This window comes from Trachypithecus francoisi, unplaced genomic scaffold (genome assembly GCF_009764315.1).
Source record: "Trachypithecus francoisi isolate TF-2019V2 unplaced genomic scaffold, Tfra_2.0 Lachesis_group13, whole genome shotgun sequence".
Lineage (NCBI taxonomy): Eukaryota > Metazoa > Chordata > Mammalia > Primates > Cercopithecidae > Trachypithecus > Trachypithecus francoisi.
In genome coordinates, this window is record NW_022681458.1 from 83,745,234 (window position 1) to 83,768,483 (window position 23,250).

General features: G+C 40.9%; 2 protein-coding genes across 16 annotated transcripts in view; one reads left to right on the forward strand and one right to left on the reverse strand.

The window, feature by feature from the left end:
- TANC1 (tetratricopeptide repeat, ankyrin repeat and coiled-coil containing 1) overlaps positions 1–23,250 on the reverse strand; it is a 273,836-nt gene that overhangs the window by 159,496 nt on the left and 91,090 nt on the right. For 14 of the 15 annotated variants that reach the window (XM_033231382.1, XM_033231392.1, XM_033231391.1 and 11 more), the window contains one exon: positions 9,803–9,878. In XM_033231382.1, coding sequence (XP_033087273.1) covers positions 9,803–9,878 — 76 coding nt within the window. Of the gene's footprint in view, positions 1–9,802; positions 9,879–12,911; positions 12,996–23,250 lie in introns of all 15 variants that reach the window. The other variant, XM_033231385.1, reaches the window with a different exon arrangement.
- Positions 18,426–19,313, forward strand: LOC117094970 (glutathione S-transferase Mu 3-like). The gene is made up of 2 exons (XM_033231408.1): positions 18,426–18,762; positions 19,077–19,313. The coding sequence occupies exons 1-2, from the start codon at positions 18,595–18,597 to the stop codon at positions 19,311–19,313; spliced, it is 405 nt and encodes a 134-aa protein (XP_033087299.1). The 5' UTR covers positions 18,426–18,594.

The window sequence follows — 23,250 nt, forward strand, 5'->3', positions numbered from 1 at the left end:
TCTGTCACCTGGGCTGGAGTGTGGTGGCATGATCACAGCTCATTGCAACCTCCACCTTCCAGGCTCAAGCAATCCTCCCACGTTAGCCTCCTGAGTAGCTGAGACTATAGGCATGTTCCACGACACCTGGCCAGTTTGTTTGTTTGTTTTTTAATAGACATGGTCTCACTATGTTGCCCAGGCTGGTCTTGAATGCCTAGGCTCAAGCAATCCTCCCACCTCAGCCTCCCAACGCGTTGGGATTACAGGCATGAACCACTGGGTCCAGCCTATTTTTCGAATTTTGTACATTGAGCATATAAATATTGGGCATGGATTCAAATACTGATATTTATTTTCATTTTTACTTATCTAGTCGTTTAAAGAACATCTTAAGTATAATAAACATTCTAATTGATTTTTATTCTTCCTTAGTAGATAAAATAATGGTGTGTTTCATGACCAGTTCTCCAGGGTATCATGTTTATAGTAAGAACATTAAAGTGCTATAGATGAATTGTGTTCCCAAAATTCCTATGTTGAAGCTCTAACTCCCAATGTGATGGGCTTTGGAGTTGGGGCCTTTGGGAGACAACTAGGTTGGATGAGATCAGACTAGATGGTTGGGTTACGTGAGCACATGATGAGATCAGCACTCTTATAAGAAGAGATACCAGAAAACTTGCTATCCCTGTCTCTACCATGTGAGAACACAGAGAGGGCAGCCCCTACAAGCACCCAGGCATGCTGGCACCCTAATCTCAGACTTTCAAGCCTGTAGCACAGCAAGGGGAAATCAGTTTCTGTTGTTAAAACCGCCCCATCAATGGTGCTTTGTTATGGCAGCTCAAGCATACTAAGACAACACAAAGATGTACTATCAAAAATCAAAATACTTTTAACATCTGGTACTCGGAAAGAAGCTTTCTAGATAAGTCATATAGAAAATTTGCTCGGTGGGGAGTGAAGAGCAAGCCCTCACAAAGAAACAATGCATTAACATAAATTCCTGAATTCTGGTAAGTGAAATAAAAACACAATTGTCAGGAAGACAGCTGTGTGCAGGTGGCTCTCTTCCATGCTTAACCTGGAGTCTACCTCCAGGCTCTTAGCCTCTGCTATCAGTCACTTTTATGATCTACAAAAACTCCAGACAAGATCTCAAACCACTACAGCCACCTCCATGCATGTCTCACATCAGAGACATCATCATTCCTGATGACATCCCAGGGCATAAAGATCATCACCATGTACAAATCTAGCAGCTGGAGGCTCCAAACTCCCTTAAAAATGGGCAAGTCCCTGACAAACTTTAAGAGTGTAAAGAATTAAAACCAGCTGCTCAGTTCCTTGTTTTACCTTTACCCACTGCACTGTGGTCACCAGAACATAGGACAAGAACTCAGGGTCTACAATGGTATTTTCATGGCGGATGAGTTATAACTAGCCTGCCCCTAAAGGACAGAGGGGAGTGGGAGAGAGAAGAAGACACACAGATCCTGCTTTCTAACTCTGATCCTAGATGTGAATAAGGTTTCTCAATTTGATGCTGATCCAGAGCTAGGGCTACCCAGCTGGTCACCCGATGGCCACCCTCATCAACTGCAAGGCAACTGATTGGTGAACGCACCATCCCCTTAAGACTCTTATGAGGAATACTCAGTTTGAATCATCATCCTTGAAATAAAAGTCAATCTACTTCAGAATCCTTTGTAGCCCGTCTCCCCACTCAGGAACTACACTTGCCAGTAGATTATATGAAATCAAGTTTTTTACATTCCTGTAGGATAGAAATAAAACCTTAGAATTCCCCTTTTAGGAAGTGCAAATAGAAAACACGGAAAAGCAAAGATGAAGCTTTTTATGGGAATTAAGTTACATATACATGGAGCTTTCTGAAAACTAAGTCTGTACAAAATAAGACCTTTGTGTTTTACAGAGGAGTTTTAATAAAAATTTGTGAAATAAAATTAGATTTGATAATTTAAAAATGAACTCTGAATTGCTCATTTGCCTACTAGTAATCAAGCTTCCTGTGGCATTTATACACAAACATACAAAAAGCAGCTCGAGTAAAGCAGCATTGTTTGAGAGTATTATCACATGCTTTATGATGATTCAGATAGGTGGTGCCTTGCTGGAGATCTTATGCCAAAAAAAAGGACTTATTAGTCCAGGGTGACTAACTTCCCTTTCCCTTGGGGTTCAGAGCTTTCTCCAAGTATGCCCCCAACAGGAAAACAGTCAGTTCAGCATGAAACCAGCTTGGGCCTTACGTGTAGGTGCCTAATGATAAACGGTAGATATCTGTTCCCTTCTTCCTCTAACTCTTGCATCCTTTATATTTCCCTAAAACACATGGAAAAGCTATGAAGAGGTCGGGGGATGAGGGCCCTCCATATATAAAGACCTTCATTCACAAAGGATGTGTTGAGATAACATTTTATAAACTGTACTTAGAAATCTATTCTCAAAACTGCTTGCCAACTCCCAAAATCCCTTTAGCAAGGAGAAAAGCCTTTCAGTTTAACTGTATAAAGAGAAAGCCATAAAATGCAAGTACTTCATAGAGGTTAAAAGGTAAAATACATTATTTTGAAAGAATAAACCACCATAGGGCAGACAAATGACTCAGAGTTTCCCCAGTTTTGTCATGGGGGAAAGGCTGAAGCTGGGAGAAAGAGCCTTTAGTATCCAGAGGAGATGCCAGAATATTTGGGAATAGGAAGTCATGGAAAGAAGCTTCTAGAACATCACTCTTCACCTGAGAGCAGTCCTGTCTTCTCCATAACAGAAAAGGAACAAAAGTTTTATTTATTTTTTTTAAGGGTTTTGTTAGTTCTTTAAGGTTTAAGAAAACCACAGTTTTCTCAAGAAAGAAAAGATGTACTGGATATCTAGCAGAGACCAAATGTCAAGCTAAAACACTTTTGCAGAAGGGTATTCTTCTTCAGCCCTGACAATATAAGGTAGTTTAATCAAGGTTAAGAAAACCTGTCCAAATTCAAGTTAAATAGGTGATCAAGCTGTGATGTGAGTCTGTGTCCTCTAATTTCAAAGTCCATGCTTTTTCTTGACTTTGTGACATACATGAGGGACAACAAAGAAAATCTGATGAAGGAACCTATCAAACCAGAGGGAACAACCAGCATTCCTGCTCCTATTAAAAATCAGGCTGGGCGCAGTGGCTCACGCCTATAATCCCAGCTCTCTGGGAGGCTGAGGTGGGCGGATCACCTGAGGTTAGGATTTTGAGACCAACCTGGCCAACACGGCAAAACCCCACCTCTACTAAAATAAGAAAATTAGCTGGGTATGGTGGCACATACCTGTAATCCCAGCTACTTGGGAGGCTGAGGCAGGAAAATCGCTTGAGCCTAGGAGACTGAGGTTGCAATGATCCAAGATGGCACCACTGCACTCCAGCCCAGGCAACAGAGCCGAGACTTGGTCTCAAAAAACAAAACAAAAAACACAGACCAGTCCCATTCTATGCTTAAATCATGTTCTAACATTTTGCAGAATTTGTTTAAATGCTCCAGTAAATAATACAATACCTTTATACTGAATTATTTCTGCTTGTTTTGTTGCTTGGGAAACACTTTTGGAGAATGTTAACAAGAAGATACCAAATATCCACAGCTCAGCAAGAGAGTCACTGCACTAAATTCCTAAATAGTTCACAACCACAGAAAACGGGCAATGGCAGCACAGAATAATCAAAAGCAGCTTCGTATTTTCCAGATAAAACAAAGTATCATTTGTATTGAGGCATGTTTAGAAGGTACCACTGAAAGCCAGGCTGCAGCCTGGAATGGCTTAAAATACCAAGTTTAACAATCAACATCAACGGCTTTTAAACTTTAGAGGCAAATAGCTTCCTTCTACTTGAAATTCAAAGTGAAGAATTAGAAGCAAAGCTAATAGATTAATTCAGTACACACACAGGCTTAGAGACTATCCAATGCCTTAATTAACATCATTACAAGTGTATTTAGCCAACCACCTGGGTTTTAATGAGAGAAAGGTAAAGGTCAATTTTTTTTTTTTAATAAGTTGCTTCAAACTAAGCCCCCCTACTGGGGTAAACAAAAGAGCACAAATAATTTAACTGAAAAGAAAAGACTAATATAAACAGTTATTATTTTGGCACATTAAGGAACTATTCCTTAATCAGTCTCTATTTTAATTGAGGCAGTACTGCAATTAAAAGTTCACTGAACTTTGCTGTTCTGCCTCAGCTTGAACCTACTTCCTCACCAATACTGAACATGTAGGAGAATTACAGTGGGCAAAACACTACAGATTGAAGACTAGTGGAAGGCAGGAGAAGGAACAGAGGTAGACAGGGACCAGCCTTCCCTAGAGAGGGCAAGAGGCCTTGACCACCTAATGCTTCCAGAGTTAAGGACAAAATCTCCAGGGTTTAAAGAAAAAACAGAAACACTACCAACTGTGAGCTTTAATTACATCATAGATGTTAGATCAAATTATGTTTCATTTCTTGGAGACCAGTAGAAAAAAAATACTAGCTGAGTCATTTACTCGCTATGTGGTAGTAATAGCTACCATAATGAGCTGTAATTAGATATCTGTGCTTCCTTAGTTTTTGAAGGGGAGGGAACCTGCCCAACGTCTGTGACCGAAGAATCCTCCACAATGCATATGGTGGTGGAAGGTAAAATCCACCTTGTATAAATCTTAGCCAAGAAGCTGTCCAAACACACTCTTCCAGGCTCTCATGCAGCTAGAACCAAGGCATGTGAATCAGGTTCGGCCATTTACATGCACCTGCCTCACATTTTCAAATTGTCCTTAATTTTCCTTTAAGCACTTTCTCTTCCAGACGGATTCTGGAATCAATTTTATAGTGTTTTTTTTGTTGTTGTTGTTTGTTTTTTGTTTGAAGATGGAGTCTCGCTCTGTTGCCTAGGCTGGAGTGCAGTGGCGCGATCTTGGCTAAATGCAAGCTCACCCTCCGAGGTTCACGCCATTCTCCTGCCTCAGCCTCAAGAGTAGCTGGGACTACAGGCATCCGCCACCACTCCCGGCTGATTTTTTTTATTTTTAGTAGAGACGGGGTTTCACCGTGTTAGCCAGGATGGTCTCGATCTCCTAACCTCGTGATTCACCTGCCTCGGCCTCCCAAAGTGCTGGGATTACAGGCATGAGCCACCGCGCCCGGCCAATTTTATAGTGTTTAAAAAAAAACACACAGGAGTTTTAGAGCCATGAAACTACTCTGTGATACAACAATGGCAGATATGTCATTATACATTTGTTCAAACCCATGGAATATACAATATCAAGAGTGAACCTGATATAAACTACGGACTTTGGGTGATAACAATGTGTCAATGTAGGTTCATCAGTTGTAACAAACGCACAACTCTGGGGGAGAATGTTGATAATGGTGGAAGCTATGCATGTGTGGGGGCAAATCTCTGAACCTCCCTCCAATTTTGGCTGTGAACCTAAAACCACTCAAAAAAAAAAAAGTCTTCTTTAAAAATTGGGGATTTCATTAGGGATTAAATGGAATGTCTACATAATTATGGAAGAGCTAGGTGGTTTAAAATAATGCATCAGCTTATTCAGAAAAACAGTATTTCTTTCCACTTACTCAGGTCTTCCTTTAAGTCCTTCAATGAAGTTTTATTTTCTTTAATGTGAGGCTTGCACAGCCGGTCACAGTGGTTTACGGCTTGTAATCCCAGCACTTTGGGAGGCCGAGGTGGATGCATTGTGTAGGCCCTGGCGTTGGAAACCAACCTGGGCAACACGGTGGAAACCCCATCTCTATTAAAAAACAACAACAACAACAAAACCCCACAAAAATTAGCCAGGCAAGGTCGCGTGGTGGCTACTCAGAAGGCTGAGGTGGGAGGATGACCTGAGCCTGGGAGGTCAAGGATGCAGTGAGCCGAGATCGTGCCACTGCACTCCAGCCTGGGTGACACTGCAAAAACCTGTCTCCAAAAAACAAAAACAAAAAAACAAAAAACAAAACAAAACAAAAAAAACCTTGCACATTTCTTCTTAGGTTGATAAAGTTTTTGTTCTGTTTTAAAATGGGACTTCTTTCCTATTCATTTTCCAAACAGTGTTGCTGTACAGAAAAACACTAACTTCCAGTGTGGCTCTTATATCCATTGTAAACGCCTACTAGGTCCAGATTTAATATCACAATACTCTTATTCTTAAGAGTCTAGTAATTATTTAATTTTTAAAACTAAGTAACTGTTTAATAGTAGTAACATGAATGTTTTCTGATAGTAAAGGTCACTTAAAATTAAGAAACATGTGGTAAAGGTTGTAGGCCTCTCTGGAGAGCTTCAAAAATAAACACGGCGCCTCGTTTGCTTATTTTAGATCAAGGTCCTAACATAAAGCAGGGAGAAGAAAAAAAATAAGATGCCCTCATCTGGCCTTCTCCCTATATTATGGTTTAATACCGATTTTTGCTCCCTTAGGCCAAACTCAAGGTCAGGAAAAATATAGTGCTCATTTGCACTGATGGAATCGCAGGAACAAAGTGAATATGCTTTCTAAAAAACCATGGTAAAGTTTTAAAAATTACATTCTCCAGTGTGCCTCTATAGCCTTCTGAAAACACCTTTTTTGCCCAGCTATAAGCATTTCCTAGGTAAAAATGCGTGTTCATAAAAAAGAAGAATTCTGCGAATTATTTTGAGTTTACTCGATGATTTTCAATAGTTTAAGTTTCACCGTACATAATATTGCAAATATCCGCCAGGCGCAATGGCTAATGGCTGTAATCCTACCACTTTGCGAGGCCGAGGCGAGTGGATCACTTGAGGTCAGGAGTTCAAGACCAGCCTGACCAACATGCAGAAACCCCCATCTCTACCAAAAATACAAAAATAGCCAAGTATGGTGGCCCGTGCCTATAATCCCAGCTACTCGGGAGGCTGCAGCAGGAGAATTGCTTGAACCCAGGAGGCGGAGGTTGCAGTGAGTGGAGATGGTGCGCAACTGCACTCCAGCCTGGGAAACAGAGTGAGGCTATCTCGAAAGAATAAAAACCAACAAACACAATATTGCAAATATCTATATATATAGATATATATATAGTTTGAATTCAATACCTGCTAAAGTTTTACCTATAGCTATCCCTAAAAAGATGTGATAACTTCTTTTTAGGGATAAACGAGGGAATAACAACTGTTCAATGCTTCTGAAAAAGATTTGGTTTCCATTGAAGGATACTAAGTTTATCGCAGTTACTGCATTTTCCAAATTCTCAAAATAGGTTTAACATAAAAGTGTAGTAAAAGATTGCCTGAAAAAACAACCTACAAAGGACATGAAAAGCTGAACTCAAGTTTAGACATGTCTCCTAAATTTCTATGATTATGAGTTCAAGTACATGGGAATGAATTTTCTTCTGTCTTTGCAACCAAGATTGGTTTTAATTGGAAACAGCACAGCAAAATTTTTCCATATTGCAGGAGATATTACTACCTAAGTTTCAGAGCAGTCTTGGTAGATTAGCCAGCTTTAATTTATAGAAAAACTTAGCTATGATTTACTTATATGATGAGGACTGGTATGGACTAATATATGAGTGGTCAAATTCCAAGTATTTCCCCCAACAATCCTGTGACATAACTTCATCAGGATTTAAAACTGCATCTGCTTTGTTGCTAGCCTGATACAACCAGGTTCTAGTTAAGAGCAAAAAGGCACATACCATGCAGATGTTTTATGGGAAACGTTCCCATTGCTCTTTCAAGTTGGTTTGTATTAGTGAAAAAGCCATACGTAGTGTGGAAATTATTAAGAATAAATGATTCAGAAAAAGCAATAGTTGCTTTTAAAGACCAAGGAGAGAAATAAACCCAAAATCACACGCTCTGAAACTGGAAAAGTTTCAAATGCAAACTGTGTTCCTGTCTGGTGTGTCTGAAAGGCACGGGTGCTGAAGATTATTAATATATTTTTATTTCTTCTAAGTATGGCACTGGTCAAAGAGGATGGTAGGCCTGTTTTGAAGAACTGTTACCGACTGGGGAGTTTAGGCTTGGGGACCCTGGTCCTGAGAAAAATAACCCTCTGGTTGGCAGAGTTCCAACCCAACAGACAGCTTAAGATCTAACTTGATGCTGGAAATTACAAAGGCTTCTAATGAAGCAAATAACAAAGTTCCTATGATTGGTGACATGATGAGCCAAAACTGAGAAAGTTTTTCGTTGTTATTATTTTTAAACAGCTTTCAGAAAACTAACAAGACCTTTTGGCCTTGACCCAGCAGAGAATAAATGTCCCCCCTCAGATGGATATTCTGTGAACTGAAATTTCTCCACAGTAACAATTCTAATTAATTATTCAAAGCCAGGGGTTGATTTTCTAAGGTTAACTATGGTCTCCTGTTTAGGTCATTAAAAACTGGTTTTTCCTTTTCTTTAGTGTCTGCTCACCCAGGCATTGATGAGAAGCTTTAACAGCAGCCTTGCAATAAAGGCTCTACTTTTAAGGTGAGTTTGTCATTTTGCAGACATTTGGTTTAAGGGATAATTAGCAATAAATAGAGATTTTGTCTAGGTTCTATATAACCAAAAACTTTAGAAATCCACTTACTTATATAAGTATAGAAACAACAGACATTAATATTATCACAAGGCATTGCAAGATCTTTTGAATTAAAGAATTAGCCATAATTTTGTGATGCTTCATGAATAAGCATACTTCTTAAAACAGAAATTAAAATTGAAACGTTATTTGACATAGTAACTCAGAAAACCAGTCATTCTCCAAGGAGACTGGATTAACATGGGTTTACCGAGTGAAATATAACATTTCAGGCAAGTCAATTCATGCTAACATATTTTTATTGTGCAATACAGGTAGACAATATATACTTTTTCTAGCAAGAGAAAAAGGGTGTACCACTCAGTGTTCACCAAAATAACCCTAGAATAGGTTAGTACATGGAATGTAATGCTGTTAGAGTCACAATGACAATATGCACCAGAACTCTACAAACAAAAATGAAACTCAAGCCAAATTAAGTAGTTCTCATTATAATGAAAACAAGCAGTCTGGCATTAAGTGGGGCTCCACCTGTTAGGAGTAAAATTTGATACTCCAAAAGATGAGGACCAGTCAGCCAGCAGTTGGTCAAACATATAAAATGTAATCACGTGGGAAAGGGAATGGGATTTCTAGAAACCAAATTCCTGAACACACCTGCTATCCCTCAATGTCTTTAACTTTGACTCCCTCCAGATCTGAATGACCTACTGAAACTATGAACCTTTCAAGTCTCTGGGAAAGGATTTGGTTATAACCCAAACTCAATTCTCAAAGTCATTTCTCATAAGAAAGCTCAAAATTATGTTTCCTGTCCTTTTTCTTTTTTAAGAGACAGGGTCTGGCTCTGTTGCCCAGGCTGGAGTACAGTGGCATTATCATAGCTGACTGCAGCCTTGAACTCCTGGGCTCAAGAGATCCTCCTGCCAGAGCCTCCCAAGTAGCTATGATTTACACACATGTGCCACCATACTCAGATAATTTTTTTTAGCTTTTTTGTAGAGGCAAGTGTCTCGTTATGTTGCCTAGACTGGTCTTGGAACTCCTGGCCTCAAGCAATCCTCCTGCCTTGGCCTCTCAAAATGCTAGGATTACAGCTGTGGGCCACCATGTCTGGCCCATTTCATTTCTCATAGCCTCCAGCACACTGTTTGTGCTAACCCAGGTAACCCTCTCTGACCCACTGCCAAAGCAACAAATCCATCCAGCCTGGGGTGAGGAGCAGCTTGCTGCCCGCTGTCCATGGCTGGGCTCATTCTTGCACACAAACCTGCTTCCTTCTTGCTTCCTTTTCCTCCCTCTCGGCTCTTCTTCAGCACTGCCTTTAACATTTTCAACACTTGTTTCTAAAGAGAAAAGGAACAGAGAGAAGAGGAATTAAACGTTGAATGCTGGAATATAACTTGTGTATTGACAAAAAGAGGTAACTTGCATTCAAACAGACCGCTTAATATTAAGGTACGTTAGTACCTTAAGTCTTACATTAATTTTCTATGAATAAACCATGGCGGGAAACTGAATGCTGAAGACACAACGAATGTTCCATAACTTTTAATGAAGTGAATAGAAGTTCACTGTTGTTAGTAAAGCTAAAAAAAAAAAAAAAATACAATAGTGCATTCTCAGCATTCCACATCTAATTAAGGTTATGAGGCTAAACCTGGGTACAGTACTGCAAGATATTTGGCACAGTTTCCCAATCCCAGTTCAAAAAGGCGGCACGAGAACATGGAATCAAAAAGAAAATGAAAGAAGCTACATGGTTAAAGGCAATGTTTTACAGGTGTTACTAATTATATAATCACAAGGAAAACATTCTGGAAGGTTATGAAATGAGGCATATCTTACAAACATTTGCAAAATAAATACAGTGGGAACACATTTTAACCCTGATCAGAGAACCCAATTAAACAGCACACACTACAGTGGGTTTTTACTATATATAGTTATAACTTTGGGGTGGGGAAGGGAAGTAAGTAGAACAGGCCTGTGGCACTACGACCAAATCCTTTAAAGAAAAGGCTGTATCTTTAAGCAGGGTTGTACTAAGCTTGCAAAAACACCACAATGGCCCAGGCCTAAGATGAAACATGAAACCATCTCTACAGCAAGCGACAGACAAAAGGACCATTATTTCATCACGAAGCCAGGATCCTTTAAGCTCTCTCTCCCAACTACTAACTCAGATGAGATGGCTGAACAACCCCAGACAGTAACCAATCTTAGTGGGTTGTGTTACCCATCACACCTTTATTAATGCACTAAGAGAGGGAAGCAGAAGGCAAGCAGGTCTCTCTTGAACAGGCAAGAAAAGGGGTGGGGAGAGGAGGAATGAGGATGGGGAAGGGGAGGGGAGCAGAGAACGGAAGGCAAGAAGGGAGAAACTCCTATGTAGGAGGGCTCCCAAATTTGCTTAGTTAGCACAAATGCCTCAAATGGCCTCAGTGTAACACACCACCTCTCAGCCCCCAGAGTAAGCAGAAGTTTTGTGGGACCCGTTGAGAAGGGTAAGGAACCCCAATGTGTTGCCATTCACAGAACCACACAACGTAAGCAGGCAGGGTGACCTTTCTTATCATTTGGTCCAAGCCTGTATTTGTTTTCCCAAGCCTTTTGTTTTACTGATGAAGAAACAGAGACCCAGGGAGGCTGGCTTGCCAGGGGTCATGCAGCTAATTAACAGCAGGGCCAGAATCCAAATCTGCAGCAGCCCAGCAGGACCACCTTCCACCAGGCCGGTCTCTCCTCACACATCAATGAAAGCTTTGGGCAACAACAATCGAACAAAACTGAGTGATACTAGAAAGACAGTATCTTAGGCAGAATCTGGAAAAAGCCATACTGAAGGTTATCGCAGTAAAATCATCTTACACACAAGTTTTATATACTGAAGGGGCATGGCTTAGAGCCTAATTCTGTTTTTGAAAATGCTGCTTGAATAAACCCTTGTGAAAAAATTTAGATTTCACCTAAAGGGCAAACACTAAAGTTGGAAGGGAGCAACAGTTTCCACAAGGAACCAATGGAAAATACAAACTTCTGTTAACAAGCACACTTCAGAGAAACAATGAAAAATACTGTAGTATAAAAAAAAATGGCAGTAAAAGTTAATAATAGATACCTGGTAAACACAGACATATTCTTCAACCAACCAACTTTGGGGTTTATAATTTAGAAAAAACTACCTAAAAATATGAGAAAAATACTGACGGAGCCATGCCACCAAAGCTCGTCCAAGGTCCCTTGCACCAAGCCTTGGTGAACTCTTCCAGAGCCGTACGTTTACCTGGATCACTGACCAAGCTCAGGCCCCACCACATCCATGAGCTGCTCCTGATTAATCACCCAGGTCATCACCAGTTAGAGCAGACCTACCATGCCACTCAGAATAGGCATCCCATGGGGCAAGGACTAGGTGACACTGACTTTGGTATCTCATCCCAGACACCCTGTTTTCCTATTTTGGGGCACTCACCTATTTTCAGGATAGATGTACCTTTCACATCAGTGGTCTTAGGTGAAAGAGGCTATCAAATATCTGCTATAATACTTCTTCCAGTTCCTGTTTTCCTCCATAAATAGCAACTCTAGGGAAATAGCTTAAATTCTATATTCTTAAAAAAGCTATTCAAACTGCGACCTGGAGCAACTTGAACTGACTATACCCCAGTCCAAAAATAAGGAACCATCCTCCCCTCCCTTAGACTGGAAAGGAAAAATGTAAGTCTTCCCAGCAAGTTAAATTCTGAAATTAACACAGATCAGAGTGGAGCTATACAAAGTCACCTGGAAGTCTCAATCATCTCTGGCCTTAAACCTATAACTGGAACTTAATAGTCACCAATGGACATACAGGCTATGCCCACCGAAAGGGGGATGGTCAGAAATAGCATTTATAGGAATAGGCCATAGAGGCCAATGACAACAGTACACTCCAGAGAAGACTATCTGGCATGCCAGACAGTATCTGCACACTTATAAACACATATCCCTACATTCAATTCTGGAAATGGACACACTGGTCTGTTGCAGCTGCATGCTGTCACACATTGGTAGGATACAACTACTTCTTGTTCTGGTTCTGTTCACACTGAGAAGCACCTCGTAATCTGGCTCCTTTCTTAGTCTGCAAACAGTGGGGAGAGAGTGTGCTGGTCCAGTTCACACAACTGTCTGGCTTGCTGACAGACACAATTCTGAGAATAAATTAACAAATCAGTACTCCAGCTTTAAACAAAAGCTCTCATGAGCTTTGCTTTATTAAAGGGAGTCACTTTGTCCAGTACCATCAATTTAAGACATGGAGAATACTGAGTTTCTGAGGACCAAAGGGAAGACAGTGGTAAATTCCTCAATGGAAATGGCACCGTGAAACCCACCTATGTAGGCAGCCAGCAGGCTCTCCTCTTCTGCATCATCACACTTCCCTTCCAGTAGCAACTTCAACTACTGTCATTTTTCCCCTAAAAGGGTGAACACTGAGCTGTCATGAACATGAACCAAATAGAAATGATGCAAACCAGCCTTTCTGACACAGTAATTCAGACTTAGCAGATTAAATGACAAGCCCAACATACTGTGTGGTAAGGAAGTACCCATGGACAAGTATCACAGGATAAAACATAAGAAATAGTGTTCTTTTTTACTATATATATATATGTGTGTGTGTGTGTGTTTTGTTTTGTTTTGTTTTGAGACAGAGTCTCACTTTATTGCCCAGGCTGGAGTGCTGTGGCACAGCCTCAGCTCACTGCAACCTCCACCTCCTGGGTTCAAGTGATTTTCTTGCCTCAGCCTCCTGAGTACCTGTGATTACAGGTACCTACCACCATACCCAGCTAATTTTTATATTTTTAGTAGAGACGGGATTTCACCATGTTGGCCAGGCTGGTCTCAAATTCCTGATTTCAGGTGATCCGCCTGCCTTGGCCTCCCAAAGTGCTGGGATTACAGGTGTGAACCGCTGCACCAGGCCTACTTTATATTATAGACCAAAGGCACAGATATAACTCAAATACTGACCAAACGATCCCTCAAGTTCTGCCCTATAAAACCTTAGCCTCTATGACAACAAGTAGAACAAATGTACTGTTAGACCTAAATACTTAAGAATAAGTCTTTGAAAATGTGAAGAATGTCAGATGTCATTTCTCTCCATTACATACTTTTGAGGAATAGAGTGTAGGGGAGAAAAGGTATCTTTTCCTCACTCATGGCAAGGTTCATGGCTGACACCCCTATAACAAAAAGACAGATTAACAAGAGAAAGGCATAACAAATTTATTCAACCAAAGTTTTGCATCACACAGGAGCCTTCGGAAATGAGGATCCAGAGACTCAGGAAACTGAATTTTTAGGCTTAAGTACAATGAAGAATGAACAGCCACACAGAAGCATGATTGAACAAAAAGGGAAGGAGGCCTAATAATTGAGGTGGGGGCCGTCAGCAAGGCCTGCTTGTCCAGATTCTTCCTGTCCTCTGGGTACAGGGCAGGACCTCTCTGGAATGAGAGTCAGGTGAGATAGGTCAGAGAATTCCTTGATGACCATGCTTCAGGGGAGAAAGGCAAGGGGAGGTCAGAGGGACCTCTTTCCTTCTGCAGTCTCTCTTATATGCCAAGGTGCCATATTGGGGTTTATCCTGTCCTGAGCCCCAACAAAAGGAAAGACCAGCCTCTAGGTTACTACAACTAAAGGTTATCACAACTAAAATTGACTAACAGAAGTAAATTTCCTGTAATGTTCATTGAGAAGATGAATAGATAACATTACTCTGAGAAGGCCAATGGTCTGAAGTCACCTAAATTTCTACTATCACTCAACATGTAAGTTACCCAAATGTCACAGATTCTTCTTTTAAGCCTCCCAGAAGTTAGATTGACTATCAAAAGCTTACTTTTACTTCTGGTATTTCTCCTTCAGCACACCCAGTCTTTGGGGACAGGCACAACCTCTCTACATTATGTATTTGAATTCTGCACAGCATGTTGTGTTGGCATATAAAATGTAACAAAAAGCACCCTAGACAAAATAGTAAGATGATTCCAAAACAAGACAAAATCTATTTCAGCCTGTAATCACAATGGCAATATCAGAGCCATGACCACCTTGTCTGAGATCACAGAAGAGTACTAGCAGCAAAATGTTTCTCTTCTGGAGTGCCATACTGCCTATTTACACAATTTCAAGTGGAATCTGGGAGCTGAGGGCAGGGACTACGTTTATTCTTTAACAGATACAAACAGAAGCCAGAACACAGGCTTCGCACCCACCCTGTTCTCAGTATTTGTTGACAGGCTGCAATGAACACAGATGAATGATTTCCTCCAAATCAAGTAATTAACCAACATTTATAGCAGTTTATAATTGACAAAGAACATTCCTATATATTCACACTTGCAAGGAATGCAAGAAAATTCAATTAAATCCATGTGATATCAGACAACGAGCATTAGGGAGGAAAATGCTGCATTTAGCAGTATCTCTTCATATCCACATCTGAACTAACCTTAAAACCTCAGTCCAGTTACCCCAAATACCTAAACACACATACTCTGTGCATGCTCTAATGGAAGGAGCTTCTCCCATCAAACTATCCACCTGGCCTCAAAGCAAAATTATCTGAAGATGCTGCTTTTGTCAAAAATAATAAAGCCAGAGTAGCAACATTTACAAGTGAAGCTCTGTAAACTAAGGCACATATAAATTAAGAAATTTTCCTTCTTTGCTTCAAAGAAGCATCAAAAACATCCTCAGTGTTAGGAGCTTGAAAAGTTCTTAAAACCTAGTTAGTCTGACTCACCTAACAGTCATGCCTTCTATATGACACCTTTAGAGCTGTTCTTCATATTAGCAACATACAGTTTATCACAAGAAAGTAGTGGTGGTAGCAGGGAGTCTAAAGCAGCCTGCAAGATAAACAATACAGACTAAAGCAAATAAGAGAAAGTGTAAGAGACCACAAACACACACACACATACACACACACGTCTGCTAGACAGGGCACTAGCTGTTAGCTAGGAACTCATGGAAAACCCTGTACACAGAAATTTCCTGAAAGCAAGAGCCATGTCTCATCATTCCTAGGAGATCCTCGGAGGCTGGGAAAAACCAGCCCTTGATAAGTTTTTGACATTCCAGGATTTCTCTCACACTTCCCCACAGTAATGGAGAAATCCTAGGAATGGACAGAGACCTTCCAATATCACTGGGAACAACTACTGGAACTTCTCCAGGATCCAGATGCTTCATCCAGAAAAGTATGTCAGGGTGGGGGGATGGTTAGAACAACCCTTAAGTAATTCCGATAAGTAAAGAATTGGCCTTTGGTTCTTCTTTTTTTTACATATTTCTTTTTTTAAAGAGAGAGTCTCACTCTGTTGCCCAGGCTGGAATGCAGTGGCACCATGACAGTGACAGTTCACTGCAGTCTTGTCCTCTCAGGCTCAGGTTATCTTCCCAGCTCAGCCTCTGGAGTAGCTGGGACTACAGGCATGTACCATCAAGCCCAGCTTATTATTTTTTAATAGAGATGGAGGTCTCATTAGGTTGCCCAGGCTGGTCTCTAAACTTCCGAGCTCAAGTGATTCTCTCACTTTGGCCTCCCAAAGCACAGGGATTATAGGCATGAGGTACTGCACCCAGCCTGATTTTTCTTAATTTGCATAGCTGGAAAATATGACATTAAACTATAATTTATTCTCCAAGACACATAGATCCAGCCATTCATTCTTTATTCAACAACCCATACTACAAACTGAACCTCTATTCTACTATTATTTTCTTTATAGTTTTGTCCTAAGCAAAAAGACTTCAGATTTAAGTATAAGTTATTAAAAAGCATAGTAAGTTTACAGTCACAAGTAATGTGAATTTAGAAGAGTTCTGGGCATGAAATTGGAAATCAAATGCTTAAGTTCTGACGCACTAAAATTAAGTGGAAACTATTGTGGTGAAATCACCTTCAACCTATATTTAAAATATTCTGTACATTCATACAGGTTGTTTCGGGAAGAGTTTCTACCAAAACAAACCAACAACAAAAACACCTTACCTTAGCCAGTATTTCAAGTTGCTAGAAAATTAGTACTTTGATAAGTACTTGGTAGAAAGAAAATTTCACTGTTGGAGGAAAAGATAAAAGAGGTTACTTCCTTCTAAGTACAAGAGCCATCTTTATATACCTGTAAAGGGAATTGTTCAATCCAAATTCTAACACCATCTCCTCCATAAAGCCTTCTCAGGCTACAATGGTCAAAAGATATCTTTTCTCTAATTCTACACCCTGCCTTGTTCTAATATGATGACAGATCAAAATTTTGGTGAAAAATGTTGAACTCCACAAATCCCCAATGGCATCTAGCAATGTACCTTACACACAACAAACACTTAAAAAAAAAAGTCTTTAAATGAGTGGCAGGGTCGTTATGGAAGGGAAATCAAAATCAACAGCAATTCTCTTCCAACAAGGAGTTTGGACTAATAATTTAAGAATTCTGGTACCAAGTACTAATTCCCAACTTTATGGTCAAAATAATTTGGTGTATACATGAAAAAATGCACATTTAACACAGTAAGATCTCCTCAAATATCAGGCTTTCAGAAGCACTGGCTGCAGGTAGGTTTTATTTGGGTATTTCAAATAGGCACACAGACGGGATAAGTGCAAAGACAGTAGCCAAAAATCTGAAATAAATACATTCTCCTTCAAAAAAGGAAGGTCTCAGAAAGGGCAGCATTTCCAGCAATAATCATGATGTTTCCCAGGCCAATGGCTACTGTGCAAGGCAGAGCTCAGTCTTGCAGTGAGCTCCTGCTCACTTACAGGCTGTCTTCAGTTCCCTGTCACCTGTGTGCTCCCTAGCTGAGACTTACCTCCCTACCACAGCAGCAAAACACTGCTAACTAGAAGACAAAACTCCAGTATTGTCACTAGTACTGTATATCATCCAGGTATTCACATAGATGTTTAGATCTATTAGAGAAAGCAAAAGAATTTCATAAGCCCACTTCAAAACACACCACAGAATCAACTCATCTTAGAAGCCTTCTTCATCTTATTTTAAGTGTTTATACACCTGTTTCCTTCACTAGGCTGTGGGCCTCTGAATGGTCAGACCCTGCCTTGCTCCCCCAGCAAAGTATTTGTTTTCCAATTTCAACGTCAATGAATGGTTGTGGAGAAACATCATTTTAATCTATAATTCTCAAAGGGAATGATTGTACCTAAAAACAGACTGTTATCCTTTAATAACTTTCAGTAAAATTAATATCCTTCTACAGGCTGTGAGCAATGGAGAAACTTGCTCTGGCTCTTCTGGACCAGCAAGTGGCAGAAATTGAGTTACAACCTAATTTTCCAATTAAGGAATGAGTGTTGGGTTAGCAATTGCAGCATTTCATTCTACAAGCATTCATACGTAGCTACCCTGTGCCAAAGAACAAGGGACCCAAAGGCAAGTGCAATCCGATAGAGGAGGAAGACAACATGTGGATAAACATGAGCAGGAAGCTAAAAACATTCATGCCTCCATTTTCTCTACAAGGTGAAAACAAGGTAAGAGGTGCAGTGAAGGTGTAGGATAGCCCTGTAGATGAGAGGAAGGCAAGTAAGAGATTAAAAGGACATCTGGCTGGGTATGGTGGCTCACATCTGTAATCCCAGCACTTCGGGAGGATCGTTTGAGCCCAGGCCTTTGAAACCAGCCTGGGCAACAGAGGGAGATTCTCAGAAAAAACAAAAACAATAAAACGGACAGCTGAACAGCTCTGATCATCCAAACTAGGCTGCAGACCAGGCCACAACACCCGATTATGAAACTGCTCCTATCCTCAAAGGCTCACAAGTAACATCATCAAAATCATTTGTGCAACTCATCTATGGTTCTGGGTTAGTGGAATATTTGTGGGCTGGCACACACCATCTGCCTGCTCCTGTAGTTCACGGATACATCCTATGAGGAGAAATGGTACATATGCCAGGAAACTCCTGACTACGACTGAAGCCAATGGCTGGATGTGATATTCAAGCTAGACCTGGACTTTCCTAATCTGCCCAACTTCATGGATGGGAAGAACAAGGTCACCCAGAGCAATGCCATCTTGTGCTACACTGCTGGCAAGCACATGTGTGGTGAGACTGAAAAGATTCAAGTGGACATTTTAGAGAACCAAGCAACCAATTTCCACACACAACTGATACAGCACTGTTACAACTCTGACCATGAAAAACTGAAACCTGGCTGGGCTCATGCCTATAATCCCAGAACTTTGGGAGGCTTCTCTTTTCTCATGGATCACAAGGTCAGGATCAAGACCATCCTGACTAACACGGTGAAACCCCATCTCTACTAAAAATACAAAAAGTCAGCCGGGCATGGTGGCACGCACCTGTAGTCTCAGCTACTCGGGAGGCTGAGGCAGGAGAATTGCTTGAACCCGGGAAGCAGAGGTTGCAGTGAGCCGAGATCACACCACTGCACTCCAGCCTGGGTGACAGAATGAGACTCTGTCTCCAAAAACAAAAAACACACACAAAAAAACCCCTGAAACCTCAGTACTTGCAACAGCTACCTGAACAACTGAAACAATTCTCCATGTTCCTGGGAGAAATTCTCATGGTTTGCAAGGGAAAGCTCACCTTTGTAGATTTTCCCATCTATGATGTCCTGGGTCAGAACCGCATGTTTGAGCCCAAGTGCCTGGATGAGTTCCCACATCTGAAGGCTTTCATGTGCCCTTTTGAGGCTTTGGAGAAAACTGCTGCCTACAATGCAGTCTGACTGCTTCTCCAAGATGCCCATCAACAAGATGGCCCAGTGGGGCAATAAACTTTTATGCTGAGCTAGAGGCAGACTTGCACTGCTTGTTTTGTTTCTTCCTGTCCCTAGGAGGCCTCCACTCTTTTTTGCTCTTTTAAATAACACTTGGGCTAAAATAATTAAATAAATAAGCTGTGCTGTGCAATTCCCTCCTCTGATGCTCAGCCCCAAGAACTATCCAGGAATGGTCCAGTGAATGCAGGATATGATCAATGATCAGGAGTTCACAGTGCAGGGGCCAATACAGGAGTGCTCAGAGTGGTGTGCTGTGGAATCAAGGCTGGTCAGGAAGGGGATGAAGCCCTGAGAGGTAGGATAGCCAGAGAGAAAAAGTATGGTGTCTCAAAGAGATCAAAGAATAAACACAGTCAGAATAAATGAATGGGGAAGTTGAAAAGAGTCTGGTTCTTTTTAATCAATTTTTAAATTTTGGATGTGGAACAATTCCAGACAATGATAAAGCCCACAGGATTAGTAAAGGCAAATCTGTGATGTGAATCAGGCCTGACTTTAAATCTCAGGCACTGAACAGCTCCCTCCAAAGTCCTCAATGAACTTGGGGGTAGGGGAAATAGGGAGGTGATGAGGACAGCATAGAATACATGCCTCAAAGAAAGGGAGGCTTTGCATGAGGATGAAAGTGTAGCAGTTATGGACACCAGCATCACCTCAGGGCCCCAGTAGCCATGCAGCTAAAAAGCTCCTGGAGAACCACCTGGGGCTTGAGTATGAACCATGGTCTGAGTGTGGTCTCCTCTCACATAACTCTGTGGAAGGCGTGGCTAGGGCCATAGGGTATTTTCTTGTGTAACTGGAAACCCAAGTTCCAATCCTTATGGCAGTTAGCTCCACAACAACCACACTCAGAATTACATTCTCTTCTCTTTTCCTTTCTCCTTCCTGTTGTTTCCCACTTGTGTCAATACAACAGAGCTACAATCCCCAGCTTACACTGCCCACCTTCCTGATGTGCAATTACAACTCTCAGAATACAGGTAGAGGCATTATGTATACAAAGTGATTCTGGACAAGTTGTTATTTCACCAAGAATACTGTTCCCTTTCCTGTTGGACTGGATCATTTCAGGTGTCTTCCACCTGTAGGCATTATAATTTTTAAGGGGGAAACTTTCTTGTTCCTAAGACCACTGTAATCACAATACATAATAAACCATCATCACAGATGAAAAAGGAACCCCTCAGAGGAGGCCACTGTATGGGTAAGCTTTTACTACAAAAAGAGAAAAGACCTTGAAGACATTTTCAAAAAGTGTTAAAAGGCACTCAATCAGTGCCAGCTGAATGAAATCTGGTATTATAAACCTAAGGAAATTAAAATTTTTAAATTGCACTGGGTCTGGCCTCAAAGTGAAGGGTCAGACAGCCTCAAAGATGCCTGTGAAAGGCAGCTATTCATCACAGAACGATCTCTTGCTCATGTAGCTGACAGATGGATCTTTCACTTAATGCCCAGAACATAAGACATCAAAAAAACTCCTCCACTTATTAGTGACGTGCAATGACTTGCTGAACAAGGTTATAACCTCCCCAGGCCCTAATTTCATTAGGATTGGAGTTCTCAATACCCATGCAGGGTTTTAAAACTCCACCAGGTGATTCTAATGTGCAGCCAGCAACCCTTATTTACCACTAACCATATGCCTGTCCCTGTTCTAAGCACCTAGCATGCATGTACTCATTAAATCCTCAAAACCACCATCTGAGGAAGGTACTGTTAATCTCCATTCCACAGAGTCACATACAAGCTAGTGACCTGCCCAGGGTCACACAGCTCAGCGTGCATCCAGGCAGTCTGGATCCCCAGCCTGATCAGGCGGTCAGTCTAGTAGGCCTCCTCTTTCAGTTGAAAAGAAGAGAGACCAGCCCCCAGGGAGTGGTGAGAGTCAAACAAAGGCAAAGCTGCTCAATAGGTGGAAAAAATAAATTGGCTTTGGCCAAACATACACACGCTCACACACACTTCACTCCTAGAGCAACATCCCATGCTGCAAACCTATCCTGGGAAAAAAAAAAAAAAAAAAAAACTGCCTCCACTGAGAGACATCTACAGTACAGTCCCCCAAGTTATCAGTTATTTCAAACTACAGTGTCGTCCACGTGTGACCTGGAGGTACCATGCAACAGAACACACGCCAAAATGGGCAAGCTCTTGAGTTCACTAGCCCACAGGGGGAGAACCCTGGGAGTTGGGCTAGAATGCCATTGTGGAGGATTTGGGGAGACAGACATCTTTGTGTCATACAAGTAAGGCTGCTCCTATTCCTAACACTTAACCAGAACTTAGCAACCATGGTATTCAAGAAAAACTCAGAAAACTGCCTCATTTCTTGTGAATAAATTGCATAAAGCTTGTTACACAGTGACAGGATGCAGTGAGAAATGGCCTAATGATCTCAATGTCTTTCTCTGGGCAATTTTACACAGTCTAATAAATTTAGTGAGGTTTTAACCTTGGATATCAAGTTCTAAATTAACCAAGATATGCCTGCAGTGATACTGCAGTGGAGAGCTGAATCAAATTCACACAAGCCACATGGCGTCATCCCTTCCCACAGCTGAAGCAATGATAGCAGCAGCATATGCATCACTGTGCTCTCCTCTGGAATCTGTAAAGGAAACCATTCTTGGCCATAAACATTTCGTTGCAGTAAGCAGTCTCACAGAAGCCTGTGAGAAAGGGCATATGGGCATAGACAATGGCTTTATTTTTTTCTTTTTTTTTTTTTTTCCTTTAAGCTCTGTTGGACTTGAAGGCTTAATTTTTTAATTAACTCCAACAGCCTCAAAAGGGGAATACCAGAGCTCCAGATGATAAAAGTCACAGACAAGTCATGCTAGAAAACAAAGGCCAAGTATGTTAAGAATTAAAAAAAAAAAAAAAAGTTAACAAATCTAGTCTCAAACAAGGATGAGAAAGACACAAGGGTACCATATCCAAGGCACGAATCTGTAACCTTTTAAGTGCCATGGATGGCTTTAGCAATCTGTACCTTCAGAGTGTTTTTGAATGATTTTTAAGTAGAAAGTCTTATTACAAAGAAAACTAATTATATTGAAACACAGAGAGCAAAATGTTTAAAAAGCAAACCTGATACACCAAAGCGTGCTTAACGCATAAATAAGACACAGCAGCAGGTTTCATAACTACTGTAGTTTTTAAAGCAGTGATGGGCATAAATGTATTGTAAATTATTTCCACAATATGATACAAAAATCAGTTAATTTCCATGTGACAAAGTTACATGTCCTGTTGATCTTACGTGGCTTGGTTGCCCACTTTTATGACTGGAGCAATGGCTATATTTTGGCTAGAGGTTAGTGAAAATACAGTTATGTTTTTCTCCACCCATCCAAGTTTACAGATCCCTTGTCTTAGTCCATTTTGTACCGTTGTCACAGAATATCATGGAGAGGGTAATTTATAAACAATAGAAATTTGTTTATAAACTTCTGCTTGGCTCACAGTTCTGGAAGCTGGGAAGTCCAAGATTGAGGGGCCCACTTCTGGGGAGCGCCTTCTTACTGCATCATCCCATTAAAATTCAGAAAATTAAACAGTAACCTACTGACTGGCACACATTAGCAGGAGGGAGTATGTCACATACACGCCACTGCTAGCAATTAAAGGCAAGTCCCATGATTTATTTTCACATAGTCTGTAAAAGCCCTATTTATCAAGAACGTCCATCGCCACCAAGTTACTATCTACAAAAACCAGGCCTGGCATGACAGGAGAAAGACTCCAGAAATTTACTGTGAGAAATAATGTACAAAAACAAAATGCTACGCTTCATATTTGAGACAGGTGTTTGTAATACATGCTGTTGGTTGTACTGTTTTCTTGGTGCTCTCCTCACTCTTTCTGAAAGTACTTGTAC

Bases quoted from the DNA above. Each gene is read 5' to 3' on its own strand.
- LOC117094970 (XM_033231408.1), top strand. From the start codon at position 18,595: ATGGATGGGAAGAACAAGGTCACCCAGAGCAATGCCATCTTGTGCTAC. The intron at 18,763-19,076 runs CTGAAACCTGGC...ACAAAAAAACCC, and splicing joins ACAACTCTGACCATGAAAAA to CTGAAACCTCAGTACTTGCA.